The sequence below is a fragment of the Oryza sativa genome, chromosome 4 (assembly GCF_034140825.1).
Source record: "Oryza sativa Japonica Group chromosome 4, ASM3414082v1".
NCBI classification, from domain to species: Eukaryota; Viridiplantae; Streptophyta; class Magnoliopsida; order Poales; family Poaceae; genus Oryza; species Oryza sativa.
This window is the reverse complement of record NC_089038.1, coordinates 35781408-35797436: the sequence shown is the minus strand read 5'-3', so window position 1 is coordinate 35797436 and position 16029 is coordinate 35781408. Positions and strand designations below refer to the sequence as shown.

Genomic DNA, 16029 nt, shown 5'->3' with positions numbered 1-16029 from the left:
GGATCTTGCTTTCCTCTCACCTCTTCTGCCCTGCCCTACCCTACCATTCCCTCCCAGTCCCCCACATACACCTACCATCTACTGCTTGTAATTACAGAGTATACATGTCACAGTCAAAAGCCCTCATTGCAAGCAACCACATGTTGCATACTCCTATGTGTTTAATTAGAGTCTCTTCTTCCAACCACCATTAATCACTTGACACAAATAATTTAAAGACAATTGTGCGGCACCAACCGCTGACCATAAAAAGGTAGTTTATGCATCTCCATCTCCATCTCATCAACAACTAACAGCAATCAGAGAAACAAAAGAAAAGGAGCATATATCATCAGCATGCATCCAGCAAGGATGGGATCTCGAGGTTTTGTCTGGATTTGTTTCTCTGCCCACTGGCCCAAAACCTCGTGCCGCTTGCAACCATTTGCCAACAAGCTCACAGTGACATGTCTCACAGCAAAAGAAAAAAAAAATACAAACAAGAAAACACACCGTCGCAGTAACAGTTCTATAAAGAATTGCAAAGTACAGACTTGAGAAACCAGAACAGCAGATCTGGTAAAATTAATCTGCAACACCATATAATAGTATGTGCATGCATGGTTTTGCCTCCAGTATCAACCAATAATAACAGTAGTCTTCGCTTCTGGCTTCTGACTTTGCCACACCAACCAACCACACTACACAGACAGCAGCAAATTGCACATCATACCATCTGCCAATTCACTCTCACCAAAACTTAATTTTCACCAGAAGCTGCTCTCGGTATAAGTCGGATGCTATGACTTGCTTCACCGTGAAAGCACGTACGCAACAGAGAGGCCTCAAGAATATGATAGAGCAAAAATTTCATGGCTACAAGTGAACCGCAATGACGTGGAGTCATAGGGTTTCCGGCGGAGAGTGAGCCTGGCCACATTCAAGTAACATGCTGCGGCTGCAGTAGGATCTTGTTGTGCTCGAGGAGGAATGGAGAGACCTCATGTCGCCACTGTGCGGAATCAGCTCGTTCCGGTGGACGCCACATTTGCTGTTCCGAGGATAAAATCCCCCTTCTGCATCTTCCATGCCTTCGCCAAAGCTGCCATTCCCTGGATCCAGCCTCTCCGAGAGCATCCTGAGTACTTGTCTAATGGATGGCCTCTCCCGCCCTTCTCTCTGGGTACACCACTGGACAATGCTAACTACCAAATGCAGCTGATCCATGTCAACCAAGCCCCTGATCGTTGGGTCCACAAATTCAGGTGTGATCTTTCCGGATGATAAGTGTCCCTGTGCCCACTCAACCAAATTCCTGCTGTCTTGGATTGCTCTCCGACCAGTAACAAGCTCCAGTAGGAGCACACCATAGCTGTATATATCACTCTTCTCTGTCAATTCTTGAGTTATCACATATTCAGGATCCATGTACCCTGCAGTTGATTCAGTAAGAGAGATGAGCAAATTGTCCTCAATGTTCGTGTATGGAGAGTGCCATTTCTCAAATCTATTTTACATTAATGCAATCTCGTAACAGTTGTCAACTGTTCTCCTATTACTCAATGCAGATCCGTGGTAAAATATCACTAAAAATGATTTTTTTAGGCAATAAATACGAATTCAATCTGCTAAATAGCTATTTTAATTTAATCATGTTATAAAATTTACCTGGGGTCCCTCTTATATCTGTGTTGACAGCTTCAAAGCTGATGGCGCCAGTTCTTGATGCATGTGCAAGGCCAAAATCAGCAACCTAAATACAAGATTCAGCAGGGTTTTTCAGCGACGGCAAATCATTACAGCCAGAAGCTATCATCATATCACATGACCAAACCTTGGCAACAAAATTCTCATCTAAAAGAATGTTGCTCGACTTGATGTCTCTATGGCAGAGTGGAGGGTTACAAAAGAAATGGAGATATTCCTGCATGACGAACAAACATGATTATCCACCATAATGCAGGTAAGATGTACAGAAAAGGGAGTTATATGCGATGCACAAATACGTGAAATATCAATGGAACTTATTGAACATAGCTCAATTGCTCAAGTGTAATTCTGGACAACAAAATCCAGGAATTTTCACCCTGGTTCTTCTCAAAGTGCATTACATAATGGCAGGTAAACAAGCAATGCCAGCTCAAGCCAGAAGAAAGCAGATGGAAAAAACATAGTACTCCGTCCGTTTCATATTATAAGTCACTTTGACTTTTTTCTTAGTCAAACTTATTTAAGTTTGACCAAATTCATAGAAAAATTTAGCAACATCTATAACACCAAACTAGTTTTATTGAAACTAAAATTTAATATATTTTGATGGTTTGTTTTATGTTGAAAATGTTGCTATATATTTCTATAAACTTGGTTAAACTTAAAGAAGTTTGACTAAGAAAAAAGTCATATCGACTTATAATATGAAACGGACGGAATAACACATTGGGAGTTACCAGTCCGAAGCAACGTTCTACAGTCCAAAACAAGTTCAGAACTTCAAATGCCTCAGCTTGAGTAAAGTTGGCTATGTGTAATTAGTCAATGATACCCTCTCTCGACACGATGGGCTTAGGGCAGAAGTGCAAAAGCTAATTTGTGAAATGCAAAGAAAGCACCATAATTCCAGACCACTGAAGATTTCTTTAGTAGCAAATGGTCCACAAAAAAAAAAGGTCAACCATGTCAAATTGACAAGTTATATACAGCAGGACCACATACAAAAGTCAGAACAATATTTATTGGTCAGTAGTTTTATACTCGTCACAATATTTCCCATGCAAACAAGAATGGCTGCTCGTCACAATATTTCCCATGCAAACAAGAATGGCTGATCCTCCTACATGCTACTGTAGCAGTGGCTCACCTAGAAATTGAGCCCAGGAGGGGGCAAAATGCTATCACGTTCTTCTACACGAAATAATGTACTCCCTCCATTCCAAAATATAAGAACTTCTAGCATTTGAATCTTGTTAAAAAAATCTAAGGATTTCTAGCACTATGCACAGTACTACTTGTCCCATTAATCACATCCCATTCAATTTTTTCCCATATTACCCCCTCCTATCCATATTTATTGAGGGGCGCTAAAGTCTTTTCTTCTCAATCTTAATCTCCACTAAACAACCTAGAAATCCTTATAAGAGGGAGTACATTATTAGATCAAATTGCAAAATAGGACTTTCAGACAGGGGCAATCTCTAAAAAATGGATTTGATGTCTTCTCAAACTTTAGTACCAGTATTTGAGAAACTAAAACTTCAGTAGACTTCTATCTTGTTGAGACCAGAAGAGGAGGCAAGAGATGTGTGTTTCTCGCGCTGATTCAATAATAACTTTTTTTTCTCATGAGAAATTCCGTTGTGATTTCTCACCTAGTATCTCATGAAGTGCACTTTTCATCTAGATGTTGTAGCAGCTTTAATATGTGCACTTCACTGGAATCAAATAATGTCATTAACCTAGGCCCAAAAGGTAAAGCAACAAAATTTGAGCACAGATCTAGTGTTAAGTAAAACAACAGTTAAAAACTGCAGGTGCTAGAGCAGTGTTGAACTGTAGAGACCCAACTTGATGTATGCTTGCTCAATGGTGCATTTCTCATGTTTTGACTAAACTACACAAAAGGACATTCATAAGGCCAAGGAAGCAGATTCATTAACTAAAGCAAACATACCAGAGCATTGGCCACATCCATTGCAATCTGTAGTCTAGACTGCCAGCTTAATGCCTTTCTTCCAGATGCTGTAGCAATTCAAATTGGACAACTTAACAGCAATTAAAAAATATAAATTATATGTACAGAAGATTCAAGATATACAAAGCAATCATACAGTGTAGGTGATCCTTTAGGCTTCCGTTTGCCATGTACTCATAGACAAGAAACCTGACAAGTACATATATAATATGACCACAGTGTAAAATCTGTACTTCTGTAGTACAATAGGACAAAAAGATACCAGCGTACCTTTCTTTCCTTTCGATACAGAAGCCCTTGAGGGTTACAAGATGGCGATGATGCAACCTAGCTAAAAGCTCCATTTCTCGGCAGAATTCTTCCTCAGCTTGTCTTGATACCTTGTCCATCCTTTTTACGGCAGCTATAGATCCATCACTAAATTGAGCTTTGTAGACTGTTCCAAAACCTCCCTTTCCAATAACTGTGCTGAAATTGTTCGTTGCTTTCATTGTCTCTTTGTAACTGTACCTTTGGAACATTGGTGATTGACCTGAAAAGAAGGTAACACTTTGGTTTCGATAAGAGACAACAGAATGATGAGGTGATCGGTTTAGTTTTTATTACTGCCATGCTAAAGCCCAAAGCTATACTTGTTGATGCACAACATTATAACTCATAAATAGCAGACTTTCTTTTAGATTTTTTTTCACATAACAGGTTTGACGCAGGAATGCATAAAGCAGTTGATAAACACTGATATTAGAACATCTTATGCGCGCATCAACATTGGGCATAACAACGTAGCGTAACAACCTAAGCAAGTTTCAGGCAGACATCACACTATCTGATTACCATGATTTACTGACCATAAACAAGCTAAGACCAAATTCCACCTTTTTACTAGCTTAAAGCATTTTTAGTAATGTGAAATATGGTGTTAGATATAGATTAGTTGAATAGAATCAAGTGCACAAACCTTCTGGACATCTCCAGGATTGACTCTGACAGAATGCATTTTCTGGGTTCTGAGCATGAAGGTCTGCATTTTTCAATTCCCTGTTCTTTCTACGAATCAATATGACTAAGACAAGTTGGAGCAGAACAGCAAGCAATATAACCGCTATCCCTATCCCAGGTATCACTGTAATCCGGTAAGGCTGGTGATGTTTCTGCAGAACAGTTTTGGTCTTTGGAGCTGGAGCATCAACAGGGGTTGTCACATTTGGAGAAGAAGCTGGAGTCGATGTAACAGATGATGGCCCTGGTAAATTCCCCAAGTTAGAGAGTGGTCATCTTTAAACTTAATCAGAATGCATCAGTAGTAAGTTAGTAATACCTGGAAAAATTGTGATCCCTTGTACACCGAAGAAGCACTTGACAATGTCGTCGTAAGAGAAAATGCCCTGTTGAGTTGCAAGCGTGACAAAAACCGCGTTCCGACAGACGCTAAGACCAACGTTATCATCCGAGCCAATGAGGCGATGCAAGTAAACAATGCCGTAATTCAAGCAGGTCTTGCAAGTGATATCCAAGGATAGAGGACCCCTGCAGCTTCCAACAACGTCATTGAAATTTGGGGATTGCAACATTTCAAGGACGGTGTCGCGTCCGGCACACTGATATGAGACCCTTATCTTGGGTCCCAGCCCGCAGAAGACATCAGCATCGGTGGGGATTCCCCGTAGCTTGAATGTCTCGGATACAGAGCTAAGACATATCTCAGAGAAGGCCGGAGGGACACCCAGCCTGCCGGTGGCATTGGCGTAGCGAGCCATGGAAATGGCGACGAATGCATTGATGTATCGGCAGCATGCCGCCCGCTGCGTGGGATCAGAGCACGCGGCTGAAGCTAATGTGAAGTTGGCCCAACTAAAATCCAAAGGGCAATCTGCAGAGAAACGCGGTGGATTTAGTAGAGAGAAAAGTAGTGCTAGTAATTGGGAAGCAACAGAAAATGGGTAAGCGTCTGATGATGTGCATTGAATCAAGTGAGTAGGAACTCAGGTAGAAGAAGAAAACGTGCAGTTATCAAGTGAGTAGCAATTAAGCGGCATGAAACACTGGGCATTATATTCGTACTACAGAAGATGGGGATGGTATATAGGGTTGGGAAGATCAAATCGGGCATGAGCAGTATCGAAAGCAGGAAGGCAGGTAGTGATTAGTACAGTAATCAGTCGCATGGGGAGCGGATCACAAATACTGCTACTCTGCTAGAGTAAATAAGGCAATCGATGGATGGAGAAGGTAACTGACCTCCGACGGCGGTTGCTGCGGGGTTGGCGGAGAAGAAGAAGGGGGAGGCGAGCAGGAGCAGGACGACGGAGACGAGGCCGCCGCGGAGGAGGGGCATTTGGCTGGATGGCGGCGCGGAGTGTGGAGCTCAGCTCAGTGTTGAAGGAGAGAGAGTGAAGGAGGGTTTTGGCTGCGCCGGCCGAGGTTTTCTTCTTCTTGTTTTTTTTTTTTCCTGAATCTCTCCCTCTCTTCTCTTGGGTGTGGTACAGGTACTACGGTGGTGACAAGGAAGGATTTGCTTTTGGGGCTCTGCGCTTTTATGTGGGTGTCTCCCCGTGACAATCCCTATCTTTTGCTACCACCTGCTCCCAACACCCAATTGAAGGCATGTGCCACGCTGAGGATTGACCAAAGTTTGTTGGAAACCTACTAGTAATAAGTTTGCCTCCAAAATTTGTTGAATTTAAGTAGGGTTTGTCCTGAACTTTGGTGCAGGCTAAACAAGACGGGCCGGTATTTGGGCCATGGCAAACAGTAGAGGCGAGAAAGTGGAGTCCAGCAGAGACAGCGGGTGGGGGCAGCAGGCAGGCAGCCATTCTGGCACACCACCCCCCACTCAGCGCAGTCCAGTATCACATGCATTGCATTGCAGCCACCTAATTTAGCTGCCAGTGCCACTAACAATCTCTCGCTCGCTGCCTTGGCTTGATTAATTAAGACCGCTGTAATAATGTACACCGACTTATTACCCCACGCATTAGTGTGTGTAATAGTAGTATGCCATCGTCCCGTACAAGCAGTACGTACGTACAACAACGGATCGGAGCTAGCTAGAGGTAGAAGAAGAAATCCGATCCCAACAACCGGGCGGCCGTGTCTATTTCTAGTACGTGTGCTCCCCGGCTTCCCCGCGACTTTGTCACAGTTTTCAACCAACGATATTATCTGTGTGTGTGTGCGCCGCGCGGGCATGCACCAACGCGCGCAACGGATGAACCATCCGCCTGCATCGATCTTCCTGCGATGGCCGCCGCGTCGACGTTCCCTCTGGCTCTGCTGCTCGCCATTGTTGCCGCATGCTGCGTCGCCGGGGGCGAGGGCGGCGCGCTGGTGGGCGACACGTGCACGGCGTCGTCGGCGTCGAGCTGCGGGGCGGGGATGCGGTGCGCCACCTGCTCACCGCTGCCCGGGATGGGACCACCCGTGTGCTCGCGGACAACGCCCCTTGACCCCAAGGCGCACGTACGTACACATCACTCCTCTATCATTTCGCAATGCAGCAACCAAATTCCTCCTCAATCCATTGATGCATTGCAGGGGACGGACCTCGCGTTCAACCGGTACACATGGCTCACGACGCACAACTCCTTCGCCATCGTTGGCTCGCCGTCGCGCACCGGCACGCCCATCATCGCGCCGCCCAACCAGGAGGACACCGTCACCGCGCAGCTCAAGGTCTACATCTCTCTCTCTCTCTCGCCAATAAATAAATAAATATTCGAAATTATACCATTCTTTCTTCACCGATTTTACAAAGCATATATATACACGCTTATAAACGATTGGTACAAGTATATTACTCCATTGTCGTATAGTGAGGTATCCATCTATATCCATCTGTGCCTGCATACTGGGGTACTGCACACGGGGCTCTGCTACTGTATCATAGCCTGCTGTCTTTTGTGCTCGTCGCACATAATCGTCGGTGCACTTTATCCTCTAGAGAGAGGTGTCATGTAGTATATATTCTCTCTCTACACAACAAACAAATCAGAATCATTCACCACAACGCAACGCAACGCATCACGGTGTCCGTTTGCTCGGTACACATCAAAAGGAGGCAAAAGTAAAAGGCTGATGCTTTGGTCTCAAGGTACATTTGGCCACGCCACACCGCACCTTTTGTCAACGTGCATGCGCACCCATTCCCCACCAAGCCCAAATTCTACCGTTTGCTGCTTACAGTTTAATTTGCATACTGTACACAAATTGTCGATTATTGTACTTTCTGGTCACTCAGTGCAAGTGATGCCAGCAAGATAGATTAGGCGGCTTGTCTAGTTTCTTAGAAAGAACTACGACTATATGATAAACAGCAGTTCATTCAACCCTGTATTATCTTTGGCCGAAAACTATAGCATTTCTGTCAAAAACGAGTTTTGGTCCGTCCAGGATTAACCATTTAAGTGGTATTTATCGATTTAACTATTTAATGTCGATTGTAATGCAACACTTAAAAATTAGAAAAATTAAAACGATACTCGGTCAATTGGAAATTTCCGTCATTATTTTCATCCCTATTGACCAGTGTGTGGCCTTGCAATGCATATCTGCACAGTACAGCTGAAAGATCTGCTCATCTTCATTACAAAACTGCTACTATTACGATACTTGTAGTCCTAGTAGTACTAGCTAGCTTACAGAATCCTGTTTAATCATTACTATTCCGTTTGATAATTAACGTCCTAGTACGTGCTAGTGCATTGCAGAATGGCGTGAGGGGCCTGATGCTCGACGCGTATGACTTCCAGAACGAAGTGTGGCTCTGCCACTCGTTCGGCGGGAAATGCTACAACTTCGCTGCCTATGTAAGCCTGCATTGCTCTGACTGACTGACTGACGATAGAAACCTATACGATTTTGTTGTTGTTTATATGTCGTGGATTGATCACAGCAACGCGCGATGGACGTGCTAAAGGAGATTGGGGCGTTCCTGGATGCGAACCCATCGGAGGTGATAACGGTGTTCGTGGAGGACTACGCTGGTCCGGGGAGCCTGGGCAAAGTGGTGGGCGGGTCAGGGCTGAGCAAGTACCTGTTCCCGCCTGCCAAGATGCCCAAGGGCGGAGGCGACTGGCCTCTGCTCAAGGACATGATCGCCCAGAACCACCGCCTGCTCATGTTCACGTCCAAGAGGGGCAAGGACGGCAGCGACGGGTTGGCGTACGAGTGGGACTACGTCCTGGAAACCCAGTGTACGTAAAAGCACACTGTTGCTTAATTGGTCGTCGTCTGCATCGTGATGTCTCCTGATGTTATTGATCGATGGTACATCACATGCAGATGGGAACGATGGGCTGGTGGGCGGGTCGTGCCCGAAGCGAGCGGAGTCGATGGCGATGGACTCCACCAAGCAGTCGCTGATCCTGATGAACTTCTTCAGCACCAACCCGAGCCAGAGCTGGGCCTGCGGCAACAACTCCGCGCCGCTCGTCGCCAAGCTCAAGGCCTGCTACGACGCCTCCGCCAAGCGCTGGCCCAACTTCATCGCCGTCGATTACTACATGGTCCGCTCCCATAATCATTCTGCCTCTGTTTCTGACTAACTGACTGACGACCCATCCACGTGCAGAGGAGTAAGGGCGGTGGAGCTCCGTTGGCGACCGACGTGGCCAACGGCCGCCAGCAATGCGGCTGCGACAGCATAGCATACTGCAAGGTTCTTATAATATCCATCCTTTGTCTCCATCGGTTTTCTTTCTCAACCCATATTTATATATGTTGTATACGCAGCCTGGGTCAGCGTTCGGGAGCTGCAGTTTGTCATCGCCTCCTGCAGCGCCACCAAAGATGGCTGCTGCTTCACCGCCGGCAGCGGCTCCAGCACCAGCACCAGAGATGGCTCCTAGTTCACCGCCGGCAGAACCACCAGAGACGGCGACGGAGGCTGCTGGTTCAGCGGTGCGACCGGCGTCCATCAAGTTAGAGAAGGACGACACGACGGGCACATCGCCAGCGGACACCGCCAAATCCTCCTCCTCTAATCGCTCTCCTCATCCGTCCAGCTGCAGCTTCCTCTTTGGATTATTATTGCCATCTCTTCTCCTCCTCCACCTTTATATTTCAGATTGATCGATGAGGCTTTTATCCATCTCATCAATTCGATGGTGCTAATATACTTTTATTCATGGATGGACTCCATGATCCATATGCGCATCTCTTAGCTAGCTAGCTAGTAGTAGCAGCTTCCACGCAAGCGCAATCCATCCGGACTCCTGCTAATTAAATGTTTTGCACAATTAACTGTACACCTAGCTAGCTATTACCACTTAATATTAGAATCTCTTGTAGTAATGGATGCATGCGTGCATGTTGACATCAATTAATTTGTCTTTGAGTCTTTCGATCTTGTTTCGTTGGTACTACGTTCGTGTCGATCCATTGGGTTGTTCAAGGAAAAAACAACAACTTATGCTATGCCCAGTAGATTAGTTGTGATCTTAATAAAAGCAACGAGCTCGAAAAGAAATTCAGAATCCTTCTACCACCGAGTTAACAGAGCCTGAATTGAAGCACACCTTCCTGCAGGGCGAACGGCTGCATAGCCGTCTTTCAAGGACGGCCCACTCAACGCCCAACAACTTTTGCTTACGGCCCAAAAACATTTCATGTCACATAAGGCCATAACCTTGCCATCTCCGCCCACATAAGGCCCATATGACTGGCGTCAGTCCACTTAAGGCCCAATATTTTCCTTCGGCCCATACATACTCCAGGCCGCACACTCACAGCCCATAAATTCTGCATTTCGTCCTGGAATAAGTTCACCGGAGGTCCCTTAGCTTGACAGTGAGATTTTTTAAGATCCCTTAACCACAAAACCAGAAATGTGTACCCATAAACTCTCACAAACCGTTCATCGGAGGTCCCTCGACAGTATTTTTGTCTGGTTTTGCTGACGTGGCATCCTAGTTAGCAAAAAAAAATAAAAAATTAATATGTGGGGCCCACATGTAAATGACACAAAAATGTGAGCTCAACATTCCTAGTCAGCACTGATCTTCTCAATCGCTTTTTTCTTTGGCGCATAGGGGGAGCAGCAGCGACGCGCGTCCAAGGCAGGCAGAGCGGGGCGCGGTGGGCGAGCGGCGGTTCGCGAGTTCGGCTGCGGTGAGCGCGGCGGCGACGGGCGAGGGGCGGCGGCGGTGGCGCGGCAGCAGCTGGTGCCGGCCGGAGAGGGCGGAGATGAGGCCGGCGGGAGAGGGGGTGGGCGCCGCCGGCTCGCGGATCCTGCCGCCCCCACCCTCGGGAGCAGCGGAGGTGGAGACAAAGGCGGCCGGCGCCCCCCTCTCCGATAGGGCGACGGTGGCGGCGACGCTGTTCCAGGTGATCGACAACGAGCTCGGGTTCGTCACCGACTACTACCACTCCGTCCTCCCCGTCATGCTCGCGAGCCCCTTCTTTCTCCTCGTCAACTACATCGTCTTCCCATCCTCGTGCTCGGCCTCTGCGTGCTCTGCGGCAACAGCGACATCAAGAGGGACAACTACGCCGTGTCGTTCGGCTTGCTCAGGAGGTGTGGGAGCCTGGGAGTCGCCGTCTTCCTCCTCTCCAACTGGTTCACCGTCTCCATGGTGGTGCGCCGTCGATGGCCGCGGCAGAGTGCGGGGACGAGTCGCCGTAGTCGGCCATGGTGGCGACGAGTCCCTGCTCGCGCTGCGCACGCCTACGGGATAAAGACCGCGCCGCTGCTGGCCTTCTACGCCTCGGCCAGTTCGGCGCTCGTCGCTCTGTATGCGATGTGTCGGAAGGAGAGCTCGCCGCCGCCGAGCTCGCCGTCGACGGCTGCCTCCTCTCCGCCTTTCCCTCCGCCGCCATGACGCTGCCGGCGCCCGTAAGTAAGCATGCACTGACGATTTGTTCACCACCAGGAGCGTCAGCGTTTGCTCGCCGGAGAAGAAGCTGGTGGTGCCGGAGAGCGTGTGCGGGCGGCCGTTGGGGCTGCAGTTCCACCACGCCTCTGGCGACCTGTACGTGGCCGACGCGTATCTGGGCCTCCTGAGGGTGCCGGCGCGCGGCGGGCTGGCCAAGGTGGTGACGACGGAGGCCATCGATGTGCCGTTCAACTTCCTCAACCGGAAAGTATTTTACTAGCTAATTTACTAGTCCATTTATTCTAACATCGTGGACGCACACACTTATTCTTACACAGATTTTGCACTACACGATTGCACACAACAAGAGCAAACACACGCAGGCTTTGCGGCACCACACAAAAGAACCTTTTCTGTTCTTCCTCAACGGCTTCGACGTCGACCAGAGGACCGGCGACGTCTACTTGACCGATAGCAGCAGCACGTACCGGAGAAGGTACCCCAAATTAAATCAATCGGTCATGTTCATACTACACAGTGTGCATGCATCATGCAGTTAATCGTGTGCCATGCTCGCCCTCCGCCGCCGCGCTCACCCTCCGCTTCTTTGCCTGCCGCCGCGCTCGCGCCCGCCGCCGCTCCGCTGCCGCGATCGCCCTACGCTGCGCCACCCACATCCGCACGCTAAGAGAAAGAAAGAAGAGAGAGAAGAGAAGAGAAGGAGAAGAAAAGAGAAGAAAAAAAAAGTGCGGCTGACATGTAGGCCCCACATACTTTTAAAAAAAATTGCTGACTAGGATGCCACGTCAGCGAAACCACTCATATATACTGCTATAGGACCTTGAGTGAACGGTTTTAGTAATTTAGGGGTAAACATTTCTGATTTTGTGGTTAAGGGATCTCAAATAATCTCGCTGTTAAGTTGAGGAACCTCCGGTGAACTTACTCCTTTCGTCCTACATGCATCCCTTGTACGACCAATTGGCGTTTTCAAGTAGGCCCGTTAAGGCCCACATTTTCATACTAGCCATATTAAGCCCATTTTGTTCACGTAACGCCGTAACTTTTGGTAAGTACACTTCAGGTCCCTTAATTTGTCGCCGAGTCTGAAATACGTTCCTAAATCAAAATATAGGTCACTCAATTTATAAAACCGGATCACCCGAGGTCCATTAATTGGAGCGAACTGATATTTTAACTAGTCACCTTAAAAATGGTTCAACCGGTTTCTTATATGCCAAGAAAAGTTTACCATTTTTTTTATGTGCCACTAAATTAACCATTTCAGAAAAGATATATATATCTTTAAGGGGATTTTGAGTTTCCAAATATAGCTGTTAGCCTGTCAGATAAACACATCCACTGAACTTTTTTTGAAATAAAAAAGAAGGATTGCATTCTACCAACTCCAAAGTGTGCGAGTCCAATAATCATATATAGTCTTCCTAACGCTGCAGCTGCACGAGGACAACATGGCCACTCACTTTATAAATTCAGCCACATGTAATATAATATAGCGGTACTAGCTGGGAAGTGGGAAAACAGTGATTAAATTGAAACTATAGCCTAGCTCGATGCATCCACTTGACTAATAGAGTATCGATCGTTTATGGGACTTTGAAGCGTTCAAACGCCAAGCACAAGGTCTCGGCGCACGCGCTACCTATCATATAACAACAACAAGTGGATGTTAGGGTATGCATGCATGTTTGGTTACTAGTCATACTTTATCAATAAATATTGATACACTTATCTAATTTGAGGTGATCAAATTCTTAGCCATAATTTAATAAGCCTAAAAAAATCTTACCACACTTTTTCAAGTTAATAACATATGGACCTAATTTATAGGAAGAAAATATTGCCACAATAGTGGCTACAACCAAACAGCCATCAATGTGATCAAACCTGCCTAAGCGTAGCAAATTACGACAAAGTATGATTGGCAACCAAACACCCCGGTAGTACATATATACAATCTTATGCATCGCGTGCGTGGCGTTAGAAAACTACTCTCCCCAGCCGTTTTATAATAAATATTGCAAGCCATTTTAACTTTTAACTACGGAGTAGTTGTTTGAGAAGTTTTCTGTTTTTAATTAAGCTGTTATTTTATAAGTTGTAATTTTCGACCCACAACATCTGTAATAATTTCTACTTCCCCCATTTCACAATATAAGTCATTTTAGCATTTCCCACATTCATATTAATGTTAATGAATCTAGATATGTAACATCAATATGAATATGAGAAATGTTAGAATGACTTACATTGTGAAATATCTAGATTCATTAACATCAATATGAATGTGAAAAATGCTAGAATGACTTACATTGTGAAACGGAGGGAGTAGTAATCTTATACTCTCTCCATCCCTAAATATTTGACGCCGTTGACTTTTTTAAGCATGTTTGACCGTTCATCTTATTTAAAACCATATGTACATATAATAGTATATTTAACAATGAATCAAATGATAAGAAAAGAATTAATAATTATTTAAATAAGATGAATGGTTAAATATGTTTAAAAAAGTTAACGGCTTTAAATATTCAGAGACGGAGGAAGTATAAGCTATGTAATTGTCCACACCTAGTACCAACATATGCGTCTGCCTCACAAGGGTTAAAGAAAACAAGATCTTTTTCCTGATGGATCCACCACCGTACCTGTAATTCATCAGCCCTCGATAAGGTCGACTCACGCGCGCACAGTACACGTACGACAAGATGCATGAAGAGTTGTTGGCGACGATCGACGAGATGCACGTTGAGGTTCAGGGAACGATGGTGTATCAATTAAAGTTGGCAACTGATCGACCGGACGAAGCGGCCAACAAGTATCATGTGGGGGTTCATCGCACGCCGCATGATCGACACATGCATGCATGCATGCCCCACGTGATATATTGTACATCGATCGGTGTCATCATGAATCTCGATGTGGTATACACGCACGCACCAGTCCAAATAAGTACTCCTATCTAAAGTACTAGTAGTACTACAATTATCTAAAGTAGCACGTACATAAAGAACTTAAAAGCAGCAAGTATATTATTTTCTTAATGGGTTCTTAATAGTAGAATTTATTCCGGGCATTTGCTTTAAAAAACTACAGTTAGATCGAGCATTGCGGCTTATAAAATAACAACTTAATTAAAAACAAGAAAACTACTTGAATACCAAGAAAAACAACTTCCATCCATAGTTAGAGAGAGGGGGGGTTGTTGTTGTTAAAAATAGACAAGAGGAGGTAGGATGCATGGGATCTTTTGGGAGATGTTTTGGGGTTCTTGTTAATTCGGATAGCACATATCCATAAGTAGGTTGTCTATCCGTTGGGAGCAGACACATTTAAAAATGGGTGGCCTTCGAAGCACATGTGGTTTAAAACTTACGAGGATATTAAACTACTTACCACTTTTATAAATGGTCACCCTTTCAGCTATATTTTTCTTTCATTTTTCACACACGTGGTGTGAAGAGTTGAGCTACCAGCATGGACGAGCGATTCCTTCTAACCCTCCTTCCACTTCATCTTTCTCTATTCGCTCTTTATATCCTCTATTAAGCATTGTTTGGGCTCGACAAGGCGGTGCTGGGGTTGCTCGGGCTCAATGAACTAGTGATGCTCGGCAACCCGCCACCGTAGAATTTGATGTGTACATGGCCATTGGCCACAACTGCCATTCGATGCCCTTCCACAATGACCTGGCCACACACTCGATGACAATGGTGTTGGTGAGCTCAGGGTCGGCGTGAGCTTAGCAGAGACGAGAGCTAGGAAGAGCAAGAATATTCGTGGTGACAAGTGGGTATAGAAGATAGAGACTACTGATCATGATGCTGGCTATGTTACTTGATACGGGGATATGAATACGCGATACGGTGATATGGGGATACGTCATTTTTTAAAATATTGAGATACGGGGTGTCGGTGACATGGGATCAGGAGTATCATGACTAGAGGTTTGAGGCAGACACAATCGCACACGTGGCCTGGCACCTCCGAGGGACGTCGGGCCCGAGGGTGATGTGTTCGCCCTCCTCTTAGTCCCCCCGAGGGGGTCGGGCCGCACCCGCCTCGGCCCCGAGGGCCGAGGCGCCCCGACCCCTCGTGGGTCTTTGCTCTGCGTGTATGGGTTAGGTGAGCACAGTGGGGCTCACCTAACCACATTTATTGCGGTTTGGCTGAGCGTGTCACGCCGCATGTAACGCAGTGCAGTGCACTAGTTTATCCGGTCAGTGACCAGTCACAGACCGGTCAGATCGCGGGTTAGGTGGCGACAGGCGATCTGACACACGCCTCGCCCCATCCCGTCAGGACGAGGGCTTCTAGGCGCTCGTCCCCAGCTGGAGCTAGCGTGTTACCTCCCAGAGATGGCACGTTAGTCCTGGTCAGATATATGCCAGGCTTCATCCTAACCATTGCAGGCAAGATGCTGTGTGAAGAAGGGCGAACATGTAGATTGCTAAGCTGACACGTGGTGGACAAGAATGACCGACGTGACTGGTCTGACACCGGTCATGTCGTCAGCAGACAGCCACGATT

General features: G+C 46.3%; 2 protein-coding genes and 1 long non-coding RNA gene across 3 annotated transcripts; 2 read left to right on the top strand and 1 right to left on the bottom strand.

Moving 5' to 3' along the window:
* Positions 1-304: 304 nt before the first annotated feature.
* LOC4337490 (probable receptor-like protein kinase At1g49730) lies at positions 305-6169 on the bottom strand. The gene is made up of 9 exons (XM_015778640.3): positions 5906-6169; positions 4986-5537; positions 4626-4910; positions 3938-4199; positions 3804-3856; positions 3647-3714; positions 1814-1903; positions 1648-1732; positions 305-1412 (listed from the first exon to the last, which is right to left on the bottom strand). The coding sequence occupies exons 1-9, from the start codon at positions 6000-6002 to the stop codon at positions 883-885; spliced, it is 2022 nt and encodes a 673-aa protein (XP_015634126.1). The 5' UTR covers positions 6003-6169; the 3' UTR covers positions 305-882.
* A 604-nt stretch (positions 6170-6773) lies between these two features.
* On the top strand, positions 6774-10008 carry LOC4337489 (PI-PLC X domain-containing protein At5g67130). The gene is made up of 7 exons (XM_015779675.3): positions 6774-7126; positions 7202-7339; positions 8374-8472; positions 8559-8859; positions 8948-9171; positions 9237-9323; positions 9398-10008. Exons 1-7 carry the CDS (start codon positions 6908-6910, stop codon positions 9734-9736), a joined length of 1407 nt encoding a protein of 468 aa, XP_015635161.1. The 5' UTR covers positions 6774-6907; the 3' UTR covers positions 9737-10008.
* Positions 10009-10670: 662 nt separating this feature from the next.
* LOC136356099 (uncharacterized) lies at positions 10671-12504 on the top strand. The gene is made up of 2 exons (XR_010740791.1): positions 10671-11695; positions 11817-12504. It is a non-coding gene; the product is annotated as an uncharacterized lncRNA (long non-coding RNA).
* Positions 12505-16029: the final 3525 nt, after the last annotated feature.

Coding starts and splice junctions, on each gene's coding strand:
- LOC4337489 (XM_015779675.3), top strand. CDS start 6,908: ATGGCCGCCGCGTCGACGTTCCCTCTGGCTCTGCTGCTCGCCATTGTT. Junction 8,473..8,558: donor GCTACAACTTCGCTGCCTAT/GTAAGCCTGCAT, acceptor GATTGATCACAG/CAACGCGCGATGGACGTGCT. Junction 9,324..9,397: donor ACAGCATAGCATACTGCAAG/GTTCTTATAATA, acceptor TTGTATACGCAG/CCTGGGTCAGCGTTCGGGAG.
- LOC4337490 (XM_015778640.3), bottom strand. CDS start 6,002: ATGCCCCTCCTCCGCGGCGGCCTCGTCTCCGTCGTCCTGCTCCTGCTC. Junction 4,200..4,625: donor ATCCTGGAGATGTCCAGAAG/GTTTGTGCACTT, acceptor CCTTCTTTTCAG/GTCAATCACCAATGTTCCAA. Junction 1,413..1,647: donor AGATATAAGAGGGACCCCAG/GTAAATTTTATA, acceptor AATCAACTGCAG/GGTACATGGATCCTGAATAT.